The 23,417-nt window shown below is 45.5% G+C and overlaps 1 protein-coding gene across 4 annotated transcripts in view; it reads left to right on the top strand.

Annotated features, from left to right (window-relative positions):
* Positions 1-18,734, top strand: part of SMG5 (SMG5 nonsense mediated mRNA decay factor) — a 45,724-nt gene extending 26,990 nt beyond the window's left edge. For 3 of the 4 annotated variants that reach the window (XM_073323371.1, XM_073323373.1, XM_073323372.1), the window contains 10 exons: positions 3,556-3,725; positions 4,578-4,653; positions 5,120-5,295; positions 6,434-6,592; positions 7,684-7,743; positions 8,728-8,887; positions 10,232-10,322; positions 11,392-11,466; positions 12,058-12,196; positions 13,457-18,734. In XM_073323371.1, the coding sequence (XP_073179472.1) occupies positions 3,556-3,725; positions 4,578-4,653; positions 5,120-5,295; positions 6,434-6,592; positions 7,684-7,743; positions 8,728-8,887; positions 10,232-10,322; positions 11,392-11,466; positions 12,058-12,196; positions 13,457-13,540 (1,190 nt within the window). In that variant the 3' untranslated portion in view covers positions 13,541-18,734. Of the gene's footprint in view, positions 1-3,555; positions 3,726-4,577; positions 4,654-5,119; positions 5,296-6,433; positions 6,593-7,683; positions 7,744-8,727; positions 8,888-10,231; positions 10,323-11,391; positions 11,467-12,057; positions 12,197-13,456 lie in introns of those variants that run through there. The other variant, XM_073323374.1, reaches the window with a different exon arrangement.
* Positions 18,735-23,417: the final 4,683 nt, after the last annotated feature.

Raw genomic sequence — 23,417 nt, 5'->3', positions numbered from 1 at the left:
ATCTAAATGTAAGAAAAGAGACAACAGATGGATATAGGGAGAGAACAATGAGGTACTGTTTGTCAGCATGATACACTGAAGTCCCTTAGAGCCCTGTTTTCACCAGAGTGGGACTTAAGTGGTGGATAGGCTGCCTGTTTGCATAGGAATTAATTTCACCCTTAATGCATGGAAGGCCAGATCCATACGTTACCGTAAAACGAGAGGGCAGTGCATCAGGACAGTGTTGTATAGTACTTCTGTGTGACGTAATAAAAGATGATTAACCTGTTAACACAGAACAATTTAGTGAAATAACTTTACTTATTGAACTAGTTTGAGATAGTTTGTAAGCTTCTGTGCAATAGGCACAATAATATTTCCAACTGGGTGTTTAGGGGCTTTGTTAATTAATACGGAGGGACATTATAAGTCGGTGTGTTTCCCAAAGTATGGGCTGTATTCCCCTGTGGGATGCAAAGGACAAACTGAGGAGGTATCAGTGGAACTTAGTTCTCAAAAGTGTCATCTTTTATTTTTAAAGTCTCTAGCTGTTATTGTTGTGAAGAAAACCTTCAAAATGTGAAGCAAATGTAACTTGTACAGAGATGTCTGCCTGAGTTTTCAGAGAGCCTGACATAGTATCTCTGTGGTCTGAACTGCCCTATTCATTTCAGTGAGTGCTGATTTACATGCCAATGAGAGTTAACAGTGTTGACATTTAAACACTTTGCTGCTCTTCAAAGCGTGTAAGAAAGGAGAGGAAAGGTCGTGTTATGAAGATCTATACCAGCATTTCCTAAAGTTTGGGGTGCAGAGGATTAGATTGCAGGGTGGAGATGATGTATAAATTAAGGCTTTCTCTACACTACAGAGCCTGTTCTGGCATAGTTCCCTAGTGTAGATGCAGCCTAAGTGGCAGGAGTTCTTCTGCTGGGATAGCTACACCACCTCCCTGAACTAAGCTAATAGAAGCACTCTTCTGTATGTATAGTTGCTTCTGCGTGGGGGTTTTGCTGGCACATGTTGGCTAGGGGCTGTGAATTTTTTCACACTCTAGATGACATAAGTATGCCAGCATAATTTTGTAGTGTGGACCAGGCATTGCAGGGTAGCAAAAGAGTTGAGGTCAGTTTCATTTTCTTAAAAGGGGGATCAACTTTAAAAACTTTGGGAAATGCTGTTATAACCTGTTCAAAGGGAACAGTTCTGATAGATAGGAGGTGCCGGGGCTACTCCAGAGAAGGCTGCTGGAGGGATGGGGGCATTTCTACAGCCCTCAGCACCATAGCGTCTGGACCACTCCTCAAAATCAAACCCACTCGGAGACTCTGGCTCCACCTTACGTTCGGAGCTGGTGTCCAGAGAGGCTGGTGCTTTCCAAGCTGCACTGGGGCACCTTGGGGACACACACGGCTGGGAGAAGGACCCTCACGGCACCACGCGGGAGAGTCTGCAGCTCCAAGGAGGTGCTATATATATTTTTAATTTTATTTTTTTAAATCTTTTAGGGGGAGGGATAGCTCAGTGGTTTGAGCATTGGCCTGCTAAACCCAGGGTTTTGAGTTCAATCCTTGAGGGGGCCATTTAGGGATCTGAGGCAAAAAGGAAAAAAATTTGGATGATTTAGTTGGGGTTTGGCCCTGCTTTGAGCAGGGGGTTGGACTAGATGACCTCCTGAGGTCCCTTCCAACCCTAATATTCTCTGATTCTATGACTAGGTCTTTCTCATCTCTGACTTCTGTGGTAGTATGAAAAGCAGACTTAGCACCATTCTTCTCTGTTGCCCTGCATTGTACAGTCATTTATACCATTGCAAAGTATGTACAAAATGCTACTGTTCTGATTTGCAAGTGTTTCATAGAGCATTAGTGTAAATGCCTGCACAAGGTGTAGGGTAATGGAGAAATGGGCCATTAATGTTTAAATGCCAATATAAAGTCACCAGCATATCTGTAAAATTAGTTTTGGGTTCTGTGTTTTTGTCAATGCTTCCTGATGAAATTCATTCCACTCACAAAGCTAAAGGTCTGTTCAATTGCTAGTGCTGCAGAGTCTAGCTGAATTTGAAATTTTGGCTGTTTTACTGCTTATTAAATCATAAAAATGTTGTGATTGGAACTTAACTGGCAATTAAGTTAATGGTGAATGAGGCAAATAGAATCCAGGTGACTCTCCCCTAGCTGTACTGGCTTGGTGAGCTCTGCAGAGTTCACAGAAGTGAAAACTTGTTTGTGTCAGTAAAAGTCAGCAGATTTGACTGAGTGACATGCAAAGAGCAGAGATGTGGCATTAGGGGCAATTTCTATACACTGTCAACCATAATATCACATCAGTCTTTAGGTTTGTAGGGCCAGATTCTAACTTTTGATGCACAGTAGATGGCACTGCAGATTTCTTAAAGCTATTCAGTGACATGTATTATTCAAACAAAGTAATGTTCTGGGAGAGAACAGATAGAAAAAGAGATGATATAATACAAGTGCATTGTCTGTATTTCAGATAAACCACTTGGGCCAGTCTGGTCTTGTTTGTTAGTCACTCCTTCCAGCTTCCCTTATATCCGGGAGCAAGGAAGCATTTTGCATCGAGCTCAAACCTAGTTTCCATGGGAGTGCAACTCTGAGAAGGACTCAGGCTTTGCCTAGACTAAGATTTAAAGGTACAGTGTGAGATCATGTTAACTAGCTTGAGCTAACTAACACCTTCTAAAACTCTAGTCAAGAAAAGGCAAGTTGTACTCTAGCATGCTAAATCTGGATATTTAGAAAGGGATAGATCAAGTTAGCTAACATGATCTAATGCCACACCATTAAATCCTAGTCTAGACAGAGCCTCAGGGCTTGTCTCCCACTTCCAGGGGCTGGGGGGGGAGGGCAGAGGGGTGACCGATGTGCAGCAATGTGAAAACCCGCTAAATCAACCGCCGATCACTCTCCCGTGGACTTTGGTACTCCACCGGAACAAGAAGAATAAGGTAAGTCAACGGATAAGGATATCACGGCACTTGATGCAGGTGGAATAAAGAAGCATTCTTGTCCCCACTGAAGAAAGGATAGGCAGGGAGGGTCAGAGGGTCACTAACTTGCTTAGGATAACACAGCAAGTATGGGGAAGTTGGGAATCGCTCCCAGGTGTGTCAGCTGTTCTTCTAGCCACTAGTTTATTATTACTTTTATTATTTGATTACTGTAGTGCCTAGAGATCTAGAGATGGACCAGGACCCCCTAGTGGTAGGGGCTGTACAAATGTAGAACAAAAGGCGGACCTTGCCCCAAGGAGAAATCTAAGTGTAAGAGAAGAGAGAACAGATGGATAAGCGAACAGACAGGAGAGTACAAGGACACAGTGAGACTATACTGGTCAGCATGATGAGCCTGCTGCCTTCCAAGAGATAGTTACACCAATCAGTAAACTACTGTTGTGGGTGTGTGCGGATGAAGCAGGGAAAGTTGAAGCATCTTTCCCTTCCCACTCCAATGGTGACTCGCTGTGCAAATGCCAATATGGTTTCTTACCAGATCTCCACTTGATATTTAATGCAGGGTATCTTTGCTCTTTTCGTTGTTGTTTCAGATGACTTGTCCGACTCTGAAGAGAGCATCACCAGTAACAAATCCTGTCGGAACGAGAGATCCCTCCAAGAGAAACTAGAGATCATAACCAATGAGGGCCTGCTTCCGACTGTCAAGGTGTTCCTGGACTGGTTGAGAACCAACACTGACCTCATCATCATGTGTGCCCAGGTGTGGGGGTTTTGTTTAAATGTACACTGTTAATGACAGCGTCTCTTAAGTGTCAGCTTGGGTGATTATATTGTGATAAGCCTCCCTGTAGATTCAGGTGGATACATTGTTTGTCCCTTCCTGGCATAAATAATGATTGTGACTTTAATGTGTATTGTTAAACAGATCCCATGTTGCACCATAGATTCAACAGCAACTCAGTGATGGGGGTAGTGATCTCTGTGCATGGTTTGCAAATCAGTGTGTTAAGTTTGTAAAGCAGTTTGGGATCTCTTGGGATGAAATGTATTATTCATAATCAAATTACTTCCTCTCACTTTTATAACTATGTTATTGTTAGGTTCTACCCTACAAATACGTTTTGGTGATGGGGGAACAGGGGATTCAGGGTTATTAAATAGCCCTGACCTAGAAGCCATGAGAATGAGACAAACCCACATCTAGACACAGGGATCATCTATCACGATTGCTATTGAGTCTTCTGTCTGTTTCAACAACTCGCCAAAAAAATGAGAGGGTGGATGTAGAGGCAACTGCTGGTTAGGTGGCCTGCTGGCTAGGTCAGGAGACTGGGCATCCATAGGCCAGAGATTCTATTCTTGACTCTGTTAGTGTCTTGTTGTGTCTTTGAACAAGTCATCCTTGCCTCTCTGCCTTGGTTTCCCTGTCTATCAAATTAAACTAATCTCTACTTCACAGGATGTTGAGGCTTAATTACTTGCAAAGTGCTTTGAAGTCTCTGGAAGGTGCTATCAAAGTGCAAAGTATCCTCATAATTATTTGCATCTATCTTGACTTGAAGATTTGCATGACTTGATTTATTTTGCAGCCTTTTTTTTTTCCTTCTTCCAGAGCTCCCAGAGTCTATGGAACAGACTGTCCGTGCTTCTGAACCTTCTGCCTTCTGCTGGAGAACTGAAGGAACCAGGTACCGTTGGAGCCCATCCCGTATCATTATCCTCCAAACAAACAAACAAACAATGCTCCCTGCACAGATTCAACTCCTTATTTTTCAAACCTAGTTATCAGTGGTGCTTATAGCTCATTATCCTGCAAGGTGAGAGTAACTAATGCAACTTGGTTTACAAGGATGATGGAATATGAGTAAGGCCATGTCTACCTTAGCCTCTGTTGTGTTGAATCATGATTCAAGTTAGTTACCTCCCATGGTTTGGTTAGCTAGTGTGGATGGAGTCAAACTGTACTAAAGCAGGGTACTTGATTGACTGGCTCAAACCTTAATGGAAACTGGTAGCATGCCATAGACGTTCCCGTATGACCAAAATGCTTGAACTTTGAAGAACATAAAGCACAGCATAAGACTTCGGACCTCAGCTGTCCTGGCATCAGTGATGATCAGTCACATCTTACTCTATTTCCCCCCAACAATCTAGGCCTGGCTCTTGGTAACGAGGTCAAGGACTTGCTGATTGGCTGTGAACTTCCAGACTTGAGCACCAGCTTGCTGCTTCCAGAAGACGTGGCGCTCCGTAACCTGCCCCCTCTGAAAAATGCACACAAGAGGTTTAACTTTGAGCAGGACAGACCCATACTCTCAGCAGTGGAGGAGGTGAGGATAGGCGAGCCCTGGATTCTTGCTACCAGCTAAACTTGTCTTGATAGAAACTTTTCCTTATCCTAGCAACACAGGAGGAGAGTCTAGTTTTATTGTGGGAGAGAGTGTGCCCCGAACTGAAATACCTTTGTGAACCTCAGGATGATTCACATTGCTTCTAGCTCCATCGCCCAGGCAGTGTCCAGAAACTTCCCTTTCCCCTCAAAGCAACGCAGAGCTGCTACCTATGGGTTTCTTTGCTGTGTTTAACCCCTCACCCTCCTTGTCTGGATAAATCAGTTGGGACGAGTCTTGAACCGTTTGCAGGCTATCTCCTTTAGCCCTGTGTCAGTGACGATGACTGGCAGTGGCAGAAGAATTGGCATTGTGCCATACTCATGCCCAGAATGGCTTTAATTGTCAGCCCAGCTGCAGAGTAAAAAGGGCTAAGATCATCATTACTGCATAGGGGAAGGTGAGACGTTTAGGGAGAAAGTCAGGAGAGTAGTGGTCCATCTAATTTTGCTACGGCAATCTCTGAACTACCTGATGACTTAGAGCACATTAACATTTGTCCACCTTTGCTACCTGATTTTTAAGGGAATGTTATGGCCTTTGATCTGGGAGCTGCGTTTTTAAAAATGTAAGATTCCAGCTGAGGAAGCCCGGGGATGAATTCCTGGATGTCTCCTCATGCTTTTGGTGCTCTGTGGAGAAACTCTGAGGCAAGTTACAACAATCCAAAGCCGAGTACAGTCCCTCCTTTTACTAAAGCCTGCTTAGCTGTCCTGTTAGTTATGTCACCCCTCTTCAGAGAGATGACGACTCAGGTTCCAACGATGGGATAACTGGCCGGCACAGATTGCTCTGAAAAGCCAGATGTCATTGTTCTCTGTTTGAAAACCCTGACTGCAAATATTTCAAAGCACTCTGGCTGACTTTCCTGCACCCCGACCCCATTTATTTTCTCCAAAGAATTATCATGTCCTGCATCTTCAGGAACATTCACAGAATTTTTCACTGTGTGTGTGTGTGTGTGTGTTTAGTCATTTCCACCTTTTTCTAAAAGTTTAGGTTCCAGCTTCTCAGCTAGCGCAGGCTGCTGCCAGGGGGGTGTGGTACATCTCATGTCAAACCATCTCCTTCCTTGCAGTCCGTGATCCGTATTTGCTGCATCCGCAGCTTTGGCCACTTCATCACCCACTTGCAAGGCAGCATCCTGCAGTTTAATTCGGAGGTCGGGATCTTCATTAGCATCGCTCAGTCTGAGCAGGACAACTTGCTGCATCAGGCCCAGGCCCAGTTCCGCATGGTGAGTTGGAAGAGTCTTAGGCTGTGTCTACACGGCCACTTTCAGCACTGACGCTTTAGTCGTTCAGGAGCATGAAAAAACACCCCCCTGAGCAGCAAAAATTTTAACACTGAAAAGCGCTTTATCACCAGGAATGCCGATCAAGCTACCACCGCTCATTCAGGGTGGTTATTTTTTTATTGCCGGAAGAGCTCTCCCCAGCGATAAAGCATGACTACGCTGCCCACCTCACAGCGCTGCAGGCATTGTAGACGTACCCTCAGAGGGGCTGATGCTCTGGTCTGTGACATGCTGGCATCCCAGACTAATGTTGCCATTGGCTCCTCTGCCTGGCCGTGTGTTCCTGAACAAGCTCGGTAATGGCTCATAATTGACACACTTTCAGTGCCTAGTGAGAGAAGAGGTTGGCCACATTCCTCTTGGGAAAGCTGCTTGCCAGGAGCAAAGTGCATCTAGGGACAAAAGTCTGTTCCTGTTCAGTCTTGCTGTTTCGTAAGAGGATAATCCGCCCCACCAAGTTGTGAATGAAAAGTCATAGATAATCTGGCGTGCTAATGAATGTGCCACAAGCATTGTCCCCCAGTGTAATGCAGGGAATTGGCTCTAGAGAGCTGCCCCACCCCCTGGCAAATCATTATTGTGTAGTCTTTGTGCATGGGAAAAACTCCATCCCAGATTTGCAGCTCTGGAGGACCAAAGTTTGTTGTACAGAGCAGACACAGTTTAAGAATTGGCAGAACCAAGCTTTTTTTCCATGCTGCCCCACCAAAATTTGCCTCTGCCCTCCCCAGAGGGGGAGGTAATCCATTCTTCCTCTCCCATCGGCTGAGACAGCTGACAAGGTGGGCCAATCATGATGGGGACTTTTGTACCCGCTCATTTCATACAAGCCACCCTCAGATGGTAACAACTGTCCTGGTTGGCTTGGGTTGGATTCAAGCTGGTGACCTGGAGGCAAACAGTTTCTCTCCCTTTACCAGTCCCTTGAGCGATTTGTTCCCCTTTTCTCAGTACCTTTCTGGAAGTACATGCTAATCACTAGCCCACACTCTTCCTGCTAATTTTATTTTTAACTCTATTTTTAAAACTAGGCTGCGGAGGAAGCTCGTCGGAACAGGTTAATGAGAGACATGGCTCAGCTCCGACTGCAGGTATGAGATCCCAGCTCTCAACTAAACCACCAGGTCTGTTAACTTAGAGTTAAATGTCCAAGCGCATGAATGAACCTGGCCTGCCAATCTTCTATTTGGTACACTTATGGAAAAATCATTTTCTGGTCATAATTGTTCACATCTCATTCTTAAAAAACCCCAAACAGGTCAGCCCCTCTGTTTTGACCTAGTGTAATAAAAACTGTAGAGATCTGCCTCTTAAAACAGTACTGTCTGATTTGAGGCGTGGTTAGAGCAGGGGTACTAACAATCAGGACTCCTGGGTCCTATTTCCAGCCCAGCTCCTCAATTGCTCTGTGACCTTAGCAAAGATCTCCCATTCTGTCACAGTTTACCCCTCTGGAAACAGGTATATGCATTTCAAGGGCCTTTGGTAAGACGTTAGTCAGTCGTTTGGGATATTGAGATGCAAGGCACTGTACAAACACAAGGTAGTATCATCACCATTAGGTGCCCCTGTGAGTACAGATTTGGAGAACTCCATAAAGGTATATACCAGATGTGTGCTGTACATGTTATATATGCTCTCTGTAAAGATAGGGAGACTCTTTGAACAGCTTATTTTTGTCAAGAAAGGAATAAAAGGTCTGGCTCATGGAAATATTCAGAGGTATGTGGAGTTTGTGTAGATGCCACATTAATGGAGTGACAGATAAAAACGGTCAGTCTACTCAGGCACCAAGGATGACTCAGTACAGGCAGGAACCCTTAACCAAGGTGATTCTTGCTCAGATGCAGAAAGTCGAATTTACGGCCTGATTTGAGGCTGAGAGGGAATTTATACCTCTCCTTGGGAGAGTTTTCACCATCCGCTGGCCCAGGGAACACATTTGTCAGGATCAGGCAGGCTCATGCCATGCGATTGGGGAAGTGGAGGGGCTGGGCTGCACATGACAGGAGGACCATCACTCTTTCTGTTTCTGCATGAATTCCTAATCTGGTATTGCTGCTATCCTGTTTCAGCTGGAGGTTTCTCAGCTGGAGGGGAGTCTCCAACAGCCCAAAGCTCAGTCTGCCATGTCTCCTTATCTTGTCCCAGACACCCAAGCTCTCTGCCAGCACCTCAACATCATCCGGCAGTTAGCTACCAGCGGCAGGTTCATCATCATCATCCCTCGAACAGGTACAATTAGGCTCCTGTTTGCATGTGTGGTTTTGAAGGGGTTCAAGCCCAAAGGCTTTCAAGAGAGTCACGCTCCCTTTGAGAACAATGGAGAATCCTCTCTGTCCCCCGGCTGAGAACAGGAGGTGGGTGTCAGGTGCTGAGCTCTGTTGGAAATCGGGCCCATGGTTCATGAGTAGCTCGGCAACCTCCAGTAGGTCAGAGGGAACACTGGTGTCTGGATTTCCCCTGCAAAACTTGTCCAGTGTTCTTGTATAAATGTGCAAGGAGGTTAGTGACTTTTAGAAAGCTGAGGCAAAGACAGCCCCTGTGTTGCAGAGCTTTGGAGAATGGTTGGCTTAGCTGGTGTGCTGGGGGAATCTATTCAGTCTTATGACAACCAAATTACCTCGGGTTCAGCCCACATTGCTATGTGCCTTGCCTGATTTGTGGTGGCTGTTTTTGTGATTTGTGTGAAATGAGGTGGTGGGCAAGTTCCCATTTCCTTAATGTTTGTGAAGGGCTTTGAGGATGAAAATAGCTATAAATACTACATATTCCCCCCCAACTTTGTGCATCACTTTGTAATACCCTGTGAACTTAGAACAACCTGTTCTTGTCTGCCATACACCCCCCTTTCCTTCTTCAGACCCCACTCCTTAAATCCTGTTTCTTCCATAAATCCTCCTTGTATTGGTTTCCTGCACCAGAACTTCTATCCCATGTTGGTTTTCCTATAGATTGCAAGGTCTTTGGGGCAGGGACTCTCTCTCTGTTTTGCATAGTTCCCCATGTATATTCACGACACTTTATAAATAAATGTCCACATCTCAAACCACTGGCCACAGCTGGTATTCATTGGCACCCTTGTTTGCATTCTCAGCAGAGATCAAGGACTTAATGTTTCATGGAAGTTGATCTTCCTGTTTACCCCTAGGAAGGTGAGCTCTTCAGGTCAGAGTTAGAGCAATGTTGGGACATTATAGAGGAGCCTGACCTGCCCTGTTTTGTGGCTAGAGGATCCTATTCCCAAGGGCTGTGAGTTCAGTGCTTACTCCCAGCACTAATTAGATTTATGTTTTACTGAAAAAGGCTCCTTGCCTCAGGAGTAGCAGCTGAAAATCATTGCATAGGTCCTTCTTTGGCCATTTTATTTGTAGCTCAGGCTGGAGTCTAACATGGTTCATCAGCTAATAACTGGAGAAAGGTCCAGGTCAGCAGCTGATTAGTTTGTATTTAGCAGCAGCATAAAGTTATTGCCACCTGCCAGAGGCAATTCCACAGCTCCTAGAGTTCATGCCACATGTAGGATTAACCTGCAAAAGGCACGAGCAAACTAACTTTCTCACTTCTGTTTTTTATTAGTGATTGATGGTTTAGACTTCCTGAAAAAGGAGAATGCAGGCGCTCGCGACAGCATCCGATATTTAGAGGCAGAATTTAAAAAGGGAAACAGGTAAATACCCTTTCCCTTTGGTTTTAAAATAAATGTATCTGTTTCTTATGTAGAAAAAGTCCTTCAAATAAATGGTGTTTTGTTCAGATAGAACACAGAATAAGAACAGAATGGGAAATGGGCACAGTTAAACGTATACCAGGGCAGTACGAAGAGGGCACTGGCAGCACAATGATTTAATGTGGTTCATGGATGGATCCCAAAACACACGACTGTCTGACCATCTCTGTGTACCTGTAGGGACCACGTTACTTAGTAATGAAATGCAGCCACTTCTGGTGTGGGAAGTTGCAGCTGCTTATTGATGCACAGCATTTTAGGACAGGAATTGGGGAATGGTTTTTCCAACAGAATTTCAAGCATATAGAATGTAATCAAATCCCCTTAAGAACGAAGCGGCTGAGTGGCTAACAGAATATGCAAACTTTCCTTAAAATCAGGTTTTATGTCAGCGGTCCGATATTTGCCACTGTCTGGTCCTATCTTTAGAAAAAGGCCACTGGGGTGATGCTGGAAATTGTTCCTCTCTGGTCTACTCGCGTGCACTGAGTCAACACATTGGATAAAGGAAAACTGCGTGTTCTAATCTATTTGATCTTTAGAAAGTCTTTGACAAAGTTTCTCACAAGAGGCTACTAAGGAGTCATGAGGTGAGAGGCAAAGTACTGTTATGGATTAGAAATTGGCTGAGAAACAGAAAACAAAGATTAGGAATAAATGGTCAGCTTGTAAAATGTCAGAAGGTTAATGGTGTCATGACCCAGAAATCTGTGTTAGGGCTGATGGCACTTTACATGCCACTGATCTGGTGATGTGCAAACAGTGAGGTATCTACATTTGAAGGAACATCAAATTATTTAGGTTAGTTGAGACTAGAGAAAGCCATGAGGAACTTCAAATGGGACCTATGCAAGCTGGGTGAAAGGGCAGCACCTGCTTTTGGTAAACATCCAGCAGTATCAAGGAAACCAACATGCTTAGAATCATACAACTTCCTTTGCTTTAAAATATTGACATTTTCCCTTTTAGTAACCTCCATGTGGACTCAGCAAATCTGCTCTTTCCTCAGGTACATTCGTTGCCAGAAAGATGTTGGGAAAAACTTTGAGAGGCATAAACTGAAGAGACAGGATTTAGATGCCTGGTAAGGTTACAGCTTAGCACAACCTTTGGAGTTCTTACTTTCTCATTACATGCGTGCCAGGTGGGTTTTGGGATGAGGTGCCACCTTTGGGACTAGTTACATAAATTTGGGTTGCTAGATTTGATCCTATTCTTCAGATTGTTTTAAACCTGCAAAACAAAGGGGCTGTGAGGTCCAGTGTCTTATCTACTGGAGGAGGATCAAATCTGGCAACCCATACTCATGCAACTAGTCCCACTGGGACTCAGGACTCCGGGTTCTATTCTCATCTGTGCCACTAGACTGCTGGGCAAGTCACTTCCTTTATCTCTTCCTCAGTTTCCCTCCTGCCCTTTGTCTGTCTTGTCTATTTAGATTAAAAGACAGTTGGGGCTGCGACTTTCTCATATTATGGGTGTGCATGTGGGGTCATGATCTCAGGGCCTCTCAGTGCTACTTTTAATACAAATAATGGGGTTGAGAGACACTGCACTGCTAGGATGAAGCTTGCCCTGCAGCTGTATAAACTTATGCTTTTGTGGATAAGTGAAATCAGTATCTGTTTGCACAGACACAAATAGCGATTTGATTTTTCTTACATCAATGTGACAGGAACCTCTATAAAATATTGGACAGCTGCAAACAGCTGACTGTGTCCCAAGGGAACGGAGAGGATGACACCACAGGGATGGTTACCATCATAACTGGCTTTCAGCCGGATGATCCAAGCAAATTCTCTGCACCCATGCAGGTCAGTGTCTCAGAATAAGGTAACTGGGTTACAACAACTGACAAAATCCTTCCTGACCCCAGGTAAGGGAAAAAACTCCTTTCATCATCAGCATCCTTTCTGCAAGTGTATTTTCTGCCTGGGCTAGTAAGTGCACTCTTTTTCCACAAGCCTGGGTTATAAATCGTGGCCCTTATTTTTGTTTGCAGTAGGGCGCCTTTACACTATACTGGTAGCGCAAAGGGGTCTTTGGAATGGGCATAACTGTAACTTACACCATTTTAAAGCCCCTTTATGATGTCTGAGCAGCGTAAAGGGGCCCTGGGGTGAATACAAATCCGACGGTTTTGGTTCTGCATGGGCACTTTTGCTGAGATTTTCAAAGCTGCCTAGACGCCCAACTCCCATCAATTGAAATGGCAATTGTATGTCTATATCCCCTTCTCTGCTTTGAAAATCTCAGCCTCTGTTTAGGCTGTGCCCCCTTTGGAAGAGCTGTGGCTTCCTATATAAGGAATAAAGTGTGCCCCTTTTCCAGGTTCTTCTCTTGTCACTGATCTTGTGCTCTTGAGGATGGAAAACAGCAAAACTTCTAAAAACATAGTTCCATGTTGTGTACAGGAATTGTTCAGGGTGGGCCAAAGGGGCGGAATTTCATGTAATTAGAGAAAAAAATGACAGAGAATTTGAGAAGGCTGTCAGGAAATGTTTCCCAACTTTGAGCTCAGTCAGCCTCAGTCAAAAAGCCCCGTTCCTTAGGAGATTTAAATTTGGTGGACAAAGTTCTGGAGACTCTATTGTGGTGGTTGGACGATAGATTACTTTGGGAGACCAGTGGGCTTTTCCCATGCCAACGTTCCATGATATTTTACTGATGTCTTCCCCTGCCCCACACACAGAGTCAAGGAAAAATAAAAATCTAACTCTGAACTACCTAATAAAATAAAAATTCTCCTTCCATTGGCAGTAGGGAAAGGAAAGAGCTTTTAAACTGAGGAGGGAGGTTGATCTTGTGGTGAAGGCACTGGACTGGGGCTCAGGAGACCTGGGTTCATTTCCTGGCTTTGCCACATGTTCCATGTGGAACTTAAAGTGAGTCATTTAATCACTCTGGGACTGAAGGATAACACACTCTCTCACACAAGGGTGTTGAGGCTAATACCATCCCATGGTGATGGGTGGTCATGTAAGTGCCTACACGGATAGTATCATCCAGTCTGCTGTCTTGGCAATGCAGGAAAAAATTCCCTCTGTGTGTGATTGTCTTGTTTTTGTCTCCAGTCTGCTATCCAGGCAGCAGCCAGTGCCAGTGTAGAAATAAAAAATGTTCTGGAGTTCTACAAGCAGTGGAAGGAGATGGGCTGATGGTCAGAAGGGCATCGGGTTGGTGTACCTTTCTCTCCCCCTCTCAGAACGCGCGGTGTCTGAACGAAGGAAACAAAACACAGGCGAGACTTGACACGAAGAAGCAGCAGCAGCAACCATGAGAAAAACAAATCCAGTTCCGGCACGCACACAAAACACCCACACCACGAACAGACGACTGTACATCTCCAACAGCGCCAACTGCTCTGAGAAGAGAGACACCTCAGCGAGGCCAAGAAGAGATCTCCCCTTCTCCCGGTCGGCAGGGATGGGCGAGAGACGGGCAGTCGTTCATCCCCCTGCTTGGTCGTCCCCAATAGTCAGGCAGCTCCCTGTATGTACTTTATTTAAACAAGCCAAAACCACGGCAGTGGAAATGGAACACAGAAGGGGCTAGCCTCCGGGGCTGGGGACAAAGTTCCAAAGAGTGCTCTTTGTTGGGAATCTGGTGATAGGAAAATGAACACCTTTTTAATTAATTTTTCCATCTTCTTTCTTTTAATTCTTAGCATATGTGTGTGTGTGTGTATGTATGTATGTATGTGTGTGTATACATATATATATATATACACACACACACACACATATATATATATACATATTTAAAAAAGTGGAGTTCCTTTGGGGTTCTGCATCCTCTTCAAATGTTAAAGAATTAAAGAGAACAAGGAAATGATGATGCTATTTTTAAACAGAAAAGCAAAAAAAAAGTTTTAGGAACAAATATATTTATTCCTCTCCGGCCCTTTCCATACTGGGGGGAGTGCAAAGTGATTATTGCCTGTAGAGAAAAGCACCAGACGGAAACCTTCCCTATCCCGCTAGGAGTTTGGTGTGCATTCCTTGCTTTTGTACTTGTTGCGTTTTTTGTGAGCCATGATAGGTCTAGCTTGGGCTGTTTGAGAGAATCGGAGGAAAGGATTCATTCCTCCTCCTAAATGACCCCCGCCCCCAGCATTAGGTCTCTGTGCAGGGGAGGGTACAGGTTGAATGCAATCCAGGCTAGTTGCTGGTAGTCGTAATGGAGCTGCATTGGATGCTTAGACAGTGGCAAGGGTTGTTGATTTGGCTCGAGCCTGCTGAGACTCAAGAGACAAATCGGACCTGAAAACCTCTCCAAACGGTCCCTAATTCCTCTTCGTTATTTTGCAGTGGGATGTTGGGGGAGGAGGGGATACAGAGGATTTTCTTAAGCTTATCAACGGTCTCTTCAGTTGCTCTCGGACTCAGCTTCTTCTGTGTAAAACGAGGGGTTTGCAGAGCTTATGTAGTCCCTAGGAGCAGGAGGGGGAAATGCAGTGGTCACTGCAAGTCAGTGTCATCAGGAGCTGGCTCATGGACTGTTCTGTGCCTTTCAGTCAGTACAACAGCATCCATAAAGGAAGGGAAGGCAATAGCTGTGCAGATGCTGGAATCAGCTCCCTTTGTTTCCTGCGAGGTAAATTTACAAACCTCTCTCCTGCACCCTCTCTACGGATCCTCCATCTGACTTCTGGTAACACTGATACCTATAAATGAAAAGCACATTGCTATAAAGATCACGAAGCACCGGGTAGAAGTTCCATCTCTGTTGATCTGTGTCCCTGTATTTTCAGACCAGATGTCCCCATCCACTTGAACCAGCAGCAACTATGCAAGTAATGAGTTTAACCCACTGGTCTCTGTCCAGCTCTTTTTAATTTGGCCTGACAAGAAGCTGCTATAACTGGTTATTAATAGTGTACTATGAATGGACCATTTGAAAACATAACCATTTGCAATACCTGCAGATTTCCCAGCATAACGCATCATACCAGAATTGCAAAATGTCCCGTTTTGGTTTCAGACCAGTATGAATCCCACAGGATTCATCCACTTTGCAGCTTAGATCATTTTGCAGCCAGCAGCCTTGTTGCTCAGATGAAAGGCCTTGGAAAGCCAGTGTGCTTTAAAGGTGATTTTATTCCTTTGGAAAGCAGAGGAGGGCATAAGGGGTCAGTGTTACTAACCGATTTTCTCTTTATGTCTTCACCTGAAACTTGTGGTGCTTTACTAGGCCATGCCAAGAAGACAGCGTAAGCAAAAGTGCTGAATGGGGGCTTTCACCCGCTTCTGAAGGCTTCCTGTGTTTACAAACAGATTTCAGCTGTGGCATGTCCCCAGGTGGAGTTTAGTGCATGGCATTTATCCTTTCCCACACGCGTGCAGCTATTTTCTTTTATCAGGTCTGTTTCTGTTTAGCTCATGTTTTTATGTAATGGAGATGCAAAAAGTAAAAAAAGACCTACCCTGTGTATGATGTCTCCATCAGAACCCTCCCACCTGAGTTGTACGAGCCAGAGCGGTGTAGCTTTGAAGGTGAAACCAATTCACCCCCTGCAATTCTGTCCCTGTTTTTGACATGATGCTGACCAGTGCATTAAAGTACACTCCCCGCTCACCCACATGTCTAGGTCATCTTGAATTCTGTCTGGTGGATCAGACTTCTCTCTGACTTGGGTGTTCTGCCCAGCTCCTCTTGGTAGGACGCAAACTGGAACCCACAGCCATGAGTGAGTTGTAGCGGAAGCAAGATCTGCACTAAATGAAGCTTTGTCACAGCTGATTACATCTCTAGTCCTCGGAAATATTTATTTTTTTCTCCCTTCCGGGGGTGCCGTCTGAGACATGCTGTTCTGGTTTTGTAAAGAAATGGGAATAGTTCTACTGCAGTTAATGTCTAAAGCCCAGGATGGGAGCTGTTCAGATGTAGCATATTCCAATGGCCACGGATGAGATTAAGGGGGGGGAAAAGCAGTGCAAGTGAAGCAGAAACTGAAAACCAGGCCCCAGCAAACAGATCCATTGGCACTGCAGTTAGTTATGATTTCCAAGGCAACAGTGCAACCCAAAATTGGGACTGGAATCCTAGAGCCAAGCTTTGAGAGGCAGAGATCATGGATAGAATGGGGGTGCGGAGCAGCTACCCAGCACTGCACAAATGTGACCAGGAAATGAGGATGATGCTAGGGAAGAGGAGAAGCCTTGGCACAGAAGAGATGTCCAGCTTGATGCCACAGCTCCTTGTCTTTTGAAATGGAGTGACTGTTTGAGCAGGCTGTTGATGGGGGGCTGTTTTGACAGTTGCAGTGGGGCTGTGCAAGACATTTTTAAATTTCATTTTTTGAAGGTGTTTTTTTAACCTCAAATTTATTTTGTAACAATAAACATTGCTGAGCTAAAAAGAGATCCCCCTTCGTGTGTCCAGAAAGAGAAATCAAGGCATGATTTTTTTTTTTAAAGGGGGGAGTGTGTGTCTGTATTTTATAAAACATCCCTGTCTTGATGCACTGCCTGTCTAAAGGGTATTTTTGGTCATATCGCAAGTGTTTTGGTCATTAAGGAGGATGGGAAAGGCCCCTTGGTTATCCTCTGTCATGAGGAGTGTTGATCGCCCCTTTTGCTCCGTATACATCTTCAACCTTCTTTCTGCTGAGATAGGAAGCTTCAGGCAGGGGTGGCCAGTTTTCAAAGATGCATCTTGAAGCTCCCCAAGCATGCTTTTATCCTTCAAAAATGTGTGGCCATGCAACCGTGATTCAATGCAAGCAACACACTTTCTGTGCCCTTGCCGGATTTAATCTGAACTGGAAAAGGGATGAAAAATAGCGTCTGAGTCTGTGGAATAGCACAGCCATAGATCAAGGCACCGAGGAAGATGGCACGTTGTTCCCTCTTATGAAACATTTTCTTACATTGGGCTTTAATTGGAGGCACTGCTTGATTCTTTTCAGGAGAGGTGCAGGGGAGGATGCTTTCAAGGCTGGATCCCACAACTCACAATGGGCCAAAATTCCCAACTAATAAGTTGGCACAGGTCTGTCAAAAATATGCAGCCATGATTAAATGCATAACTGGAGCTGTGCTGACTTAAACCAGCAGGGGACTTGGTCCAGGAATCTCAAATCCCAGGCTAGAACTCAAACAGAGGTGGCCACTTTTAATGATCAGCAATGGAAGTTGCTAATGCCAAGTATTTCTCCGAGGCTAGATCACTAAATGGCCAGTGGGGGACTGAGAGCTGATGTATTGTGGCCCACAGCACTAGTGCCCGTAGCTGCTTAGCGCTGTGGCTCGGGTCTTACAGGAGTCTCCCACAGCGTTCAATAGCACCACCCTGAGCTGTAGCTGCAAACTGACCTTCCACGCTTTCCTAGTGCAACATTCAAGCCTTGCAAAGCCAGCTCTTCCTCTGCTAATGCAAATGGTGCTATCTCAGTAGCTACCAAAAACCTTCTTAGACCATGTCCAAACTAGCCCCTGGGGGAAGAAATGTTAACGCAAGCGTCATAACACCCGCTATGCTGGTAAAAAGAAAAAAAAAAGTGCTTTATGGGGTTGAAACCATTGTTTTTAATTTAATCGTTTTGTGTGTTTCTGGGCTTTGTTTTTCTTTTCCTTTTTTCCCCCTCCACCGAGTTGGATTCCCAGAAGCTTCAGCACGACAGCTGCATTCACGGAGACTGTTGGTTTCTGGGGGCTAATGTCATCCTTGATTTCTCATGCGGGTGACATGTTTGTTTTGCCAGCAGCCGTCTATATGTGTAGCTATGGGTGAAAAACGCTGTTCGGTGTGTGTTGGACACTGTACTGTATGGGTAGGCTGTGCCAAAAATTCTTTATTTTAGGCTGTTCCCCCACTCTGGTCACACGATTTGTTTGAATGCCGTTTGAAACGACTCAGCTTTTCCTTCTTGTCATCTAGCAAGGGAGCTGTTTAAAGGGGGCGGGGGAATACAGTGGGATACCAGCTGATGATGAAATCAGAGGTCTGTCGGGATGAGAAGGGAAATGACCATGGGTATGGCTTTCCCGTAACCCAATCCTTCCTCTGCTTCTGCAAACATTACAACCAATGTTGAGAGAATGGTTGCTGGGTTGGAGTCAAAGGAGGCTAACGCTCACTCTCCAGACATTTTATAGCAAAAACGACACCTAGCCTGTGGATTCACAGTTCAATGGTGATTAACCAGGGAGGAGTGGGCACACTGTCCAGGTGATGTGTGTCCTAGCGGAACCTCGCCACACACTTGTCAGTTGTCTGATAAGATGAACTCAAAGAGGATTTGGGACACAGGGGGCACAGGGCCTTTTGACCTCTGATTTCATGGCATGCGTCTGACCGTGGTTGGAACACATTGACTGGCTTAATAAAGTACAAGATGTTTGTACCTCCTGATCGCTCCATTCATTATTTCTCCCCTTTATTGTTTATGATCGTTGAGTCCATCCCTGGCACGCAGAACGGCACCTTTCTTGTAGATCTGTGCATGCCAAGCTAAATTGGACATTTCTCCAACTACTTTTAAATGTCATTTTCACGCTGACTTCAGAGACGCAGAGGGGAGTTCGTGGCACAAGTTCTGCCTCGCCAGGAAATTGCCTTTCATTAGATTGGCTCCTGGCATGTCATGAGTCGTTTTGCTCTCTCCGGTGAGACTGAGTGGGCATCCCTCTTTCTACTGAGTCCGCTGTCTTTGTATTAGCTGGTGAATATGATGCTTGTGAAAGTTACCAGACACACAGCCCTGGGACTCCAGTCCTTGAGCCACAGAACAGATGCAGCAGCGTGAAAAGTTTGTGCTCCCTCCCCGAAGCAAAACCAGGGATGGCAACAAGTTTTTGAGTCATTACTGATCCAAACCAGCAACCTAGCATTGAAAGGCCGAGTACCTCATTCTGTAAGTATTAGTGTGGGACTCTTGGTCAACTTGGCCATTGTGGAATCCCCATTGACTGGGGCTTACACAGTTGTTTAGATGGTGTACGGTCTTTGGGAAACAAGGGGCTGTCTCTTTGCCCGGTGCCTAGCACAATGGGGTCCCAATCTCCTATAATAAAGGAACGCTTCAGCTGTACCAGATGGGAGCTGTGGTCTCCAACATACAATAAAGCTCAGGTCTAGTGTAAGAAGCACCTGAATGCACTAGGAACAAAGCTAGTTGGAAATTTTTGACAAAGAATGGGGTTTTGTCAAACTCATATTTTTTGTGGCTAAATATTTTCAACTGAATTTTTCTAAGGGAATGTTTCATTTCAAATGGAATCTTTCATCTCAAATTTTTTGAAAATGGAAGAATTCTCAAATTTTTGGTCCCCCCCCCTTTTTTCTTTTTACACCAAGTGGACTAAAAAGAATAATGTCCAAGTTTGTGTGTGTCACTTCTTTTTTTCCACCTCTAACTTCTCCAGAAGTTCTCCCAACTTCGAAAAAGTTCCAGAGTGGCAAAAGGAAAAAATGACTCTCAACTCAGTCACTCAAACTTTTCAAATGTTGAGGAAACAAATAGATTGGTTTGAAATGAAAATGTTGTTTAGAAGTATAATGAAAATTTTTCATTTGCTTGCTGGGGGGGGAGGGGACGGAACATGTTTTCAACCAGCTCGAGCGGCGATTAATGGGCTGAAATAAATCAAAGGATCTAAGGTCAGATAGTAGGGAAAGTTGCCCTCCAGTGAGATCTTAGACCAGTATTTCTCCAATCAGTGCATGATCCTAGGGGCGTCATGAAAGGCAATCGGGAAGGGGAGGAGGGTCGCTTCCACTTGGTCAAATTGTCACTAGTGTTTACCACCCGGGCACCTCCCACTCGATTCAGAGCCAACCTGAAAGGTTGAGAAGATAGTCATAGTGCTCCCAGGGAGGTGGCTAGAACTCCATCTCTGGCGGTATTTTAAGGCTGCTGTGGACTAGTGACTTGATAGCTGAGAGGGAGAGGGGATCAGTTCCACCCTGGGAGACTGGATCTCCACTCAAGTTTCTTTGCTGTGCCTACATATGTCATAGTGCATCTGGAATGTAGCCTTTCCACCACGGGTCGCCGCCTTTGTTCCAAGCCCTGAGAACGCAGGGTTCAGAGCTGACCTGCGGTCGTATCTTTTAGGAGGACGACCATTGTCAGCTTTAGCCAAACTTGAATTTGTGGTTAAAGCACATAGCTGGGAGTTGACATGGTGGGCTCTGTTCCCAAGTCTGCCACAGACTGGCAGGGATCTCTTTCCTTCGATAAACCCGTCCATATCTCTCTGCCTCTGTTTCCCCATCTGTGAAATGGAGATAATGATGCTGCCTTTGTAGTCTAGTTAGAGCGGGACAGAGGCTCTTTTTCACCAGGCCTGGGCAGCGTCTGACACACTGGAGCCCTGCTCTCAGTTGAGGTGTCTATGCACAGCTGTAATAGTAATAAAAGTCCGGTTTCCCCAGGTATTTGCTTTCAAGGAAGTAATATCAACAGACATTCAGCAGGGTGGGGCCGACTGAAAGAGTGTGACCCATCTGGAAGGGGGCCTGATTTTCAGAAAGAAGCGGAGCGTTCAGCTTCTGACAACCCAACTTCTTTAAGGTGTGTGGCAAGCTAGGCTCCCGAAATCACAAGACACTGGAAAATCTTGGCCTCAGTTTTTAAAAATCTTCCATGGTGGCCTTAGGGCCTGATTCTCGTTCACACTAAGGCCCCTTTACAATGCTTTGGCAGGGGCCGCTGAAGTGGGCACAGATGTAAATTACACTTCCTTTAAGGCTCCTTTATGCTGCCAGTGGTGAAAAGGGGCCTTAGTGCAAAGGAGAACCAGGCCCTCCATTTCCTTCCAGAACAATAAGCTGAGCAGCAGCTTTCTAACGAGGAATGAAGCATGCCCTGTTTCTAAATGGTCGTGCCAGGAGCCGCACAAAAAGGGGGGCAGTCGGGGACAGCTCCTGCATCCTCAGAATTTTAAAATGTCTGGGTGTTGGTTTGGACTGATCACACCGAGACAATGCCTGGCATCAACTGGGTCAAAGGCTGGTGCTCCTGATGCACCATTAATATGCGGCTTCTAGGGACACATCCTCCACCCAGCACCAAGGTTTTCATTCCATACAGACAGTGAGCCCCTGTTCAGCTGACCCAGATCCTGCTGCAAAGCAGCAGTACGGGTTTTGTTTGCTGTACCTGGGTGGCTGCCTCCCCCTCCCCCCCCCCCCGTCTCCCTGGAGTGACTGGTGATATTTGGGTCAGGAGTCCCTTCTGTCCCATGGATTTATTGCAGCGCTCCGGCTAGAATTCTGTTCCGGATAGGTTCTTTGACAACACTCACAACCATCGTATCTGAGCACCGCATGCTGGGCTCGTGGGAAGGGGAGGGAGGGGAAGCCATATTTTTATGGGACATCTTGAGCCTGGCCCATTGAGATAATTGGATTTAGGATTTCACTGCTCTCTCGGAAAATCCTTACAGTTATACAGTCCTAGCTAGCTCACTTGCAATGTTTCCTGATAAAAACAACAAGGAGTCCGGTGGCACTTTAAAGACTAACAGATTTATTTGGGCATTAGCTTTCAATAAATCTGTTAGTCTTTAAGGTGCCATAATTACTTGGTTTCCCAGGTCCTGTGGATCTCCCCCTTAGGCTGGGGGGGGATCCTTTAGCAGTGGGTGAGCTTCGCCCGCCCACTTCCTGGATCCCAATAAGGCCACCGGCCTCCTCGTTGTTTTTGTGGATACAGACTAACATGGCTATCCCCTGAATGTTTCTTGATCTGATTGTCATGTTTACGGGGGCACTGGGCCTCCTGGATTTCTGTCATTGTTTCTACCACTAGCTCATCATGTGCTCTCTTCTGAAACCCACGTGGCTATTTATTATTTATATAGCAGTTATGTCTCGAAGCCCAAATGGAGGGGGAGGGCTCCCTGCGCTAGGTGCTGTACGCCCATCACAAAACCAGTTCCTGTCCCAGACAGCTTGCATGGCAAGAGACGACCATGTATAGAGGGGGGGTATGCGTGGCCCTGAGATGATGATGATTTATATAAACAGCAGTCTTGGCACACCGGATGCCAAACTGTTATCGAGTGTAGGTGTCGAGGGAGAGTTTGACAGAGGATAGCAGCATGGTCCAGTGGAGAGAGCATCCCATCAGCCAGTGAGTCAGGAGACCTGGGTTCCACTCCCTGCTCTGCCACTGACCTGCTGGGTGTCCTTGGACAAATCACTTTCCCTCTGTGCCTCCATTTCCCCTCCCAGCCTTCATTTGCCTTGGCTATTTAAATAGTAAGCTCTTCCAGGCAGAGTCTGTCTATGTCTGTAGAGCACCTGGGACAGTTGGCTCTACTTGAATATAAATAATCAATTGGATTTGAGGGTCCTTTATGGACACATTTAACATGATTCTTAGCTTGACCCATGCTGTGCCTCTGAGGTGGATTAAAGAAGGAACTACAGTCTCCTGGTAACGGTGCTTAAAGTTACATGAGGCCTGTTTGAAATGCCTCATACGGCATCCCAGGACTGGCTTTATGAAGATTCATTCTAGCCCAAAGGATTGGAGTGGAGAGGGTTTGGTTTTAAAAGCTAGCCTCCTTTTGGCTTCAATTCCTGATGTGCATGAGCCTGAATGCTAATCAGCCCCATGGCTGCCCTCTGCTTGAATGGGCCGCAAGATGCGGCTCACGTGCTCTGAGCCGAAGGAAATTAACCAGGAGCTAGTTCTGCAGCCCTCTTAAAAATGCAGGTCATGGCTGAAGTTCATAGATGTTTAACACCAGAACGGGCCATTGGGAATAATCTAGTCTGAGCTCCTGCGTAACATCGCCCAGAGCATGGCATCTAATGATTTCTGAATCCAGCCCATATCTTGTGGGTGAGCTAGAGCGGCTCTAGCTCTATAGAGAGCCTCCAAGTGATGGAGAATCCACGCACATCTCTTGGGAAACTTCTAATGGTTAATTACACTCACTGCTAAATACGTGCACCCTTTGACAATTTCCAGCTTTGGTTGCTGGCCATTGGATCTTGTGGATCTTTGGTTGCTAAAGAAACCTTTATGATCTGGTGTCTTGTACCTATGTGGAGGTACTTGTAGACCATGTTCAAGTC

Source organism: Lepidochelys kempii, chromosome 24, assembly GCF_965140265.1.
Source record: "Lepidochelys kempii isolate rLepKem1 chromosome 24, rLepKem1.hap2, whole genome shotgun sequence".
NCBI classification, from domain to species: Eukaryota; Metazoa; Chordata; order Testudines; family Cheloniidae; genus Lepidochelys; species Lepidochelys kempii.
Note: the sequence above shows the minus strand (reverse complement) of the source record. Positions and strands in the feature narration are given on the sequence as shown.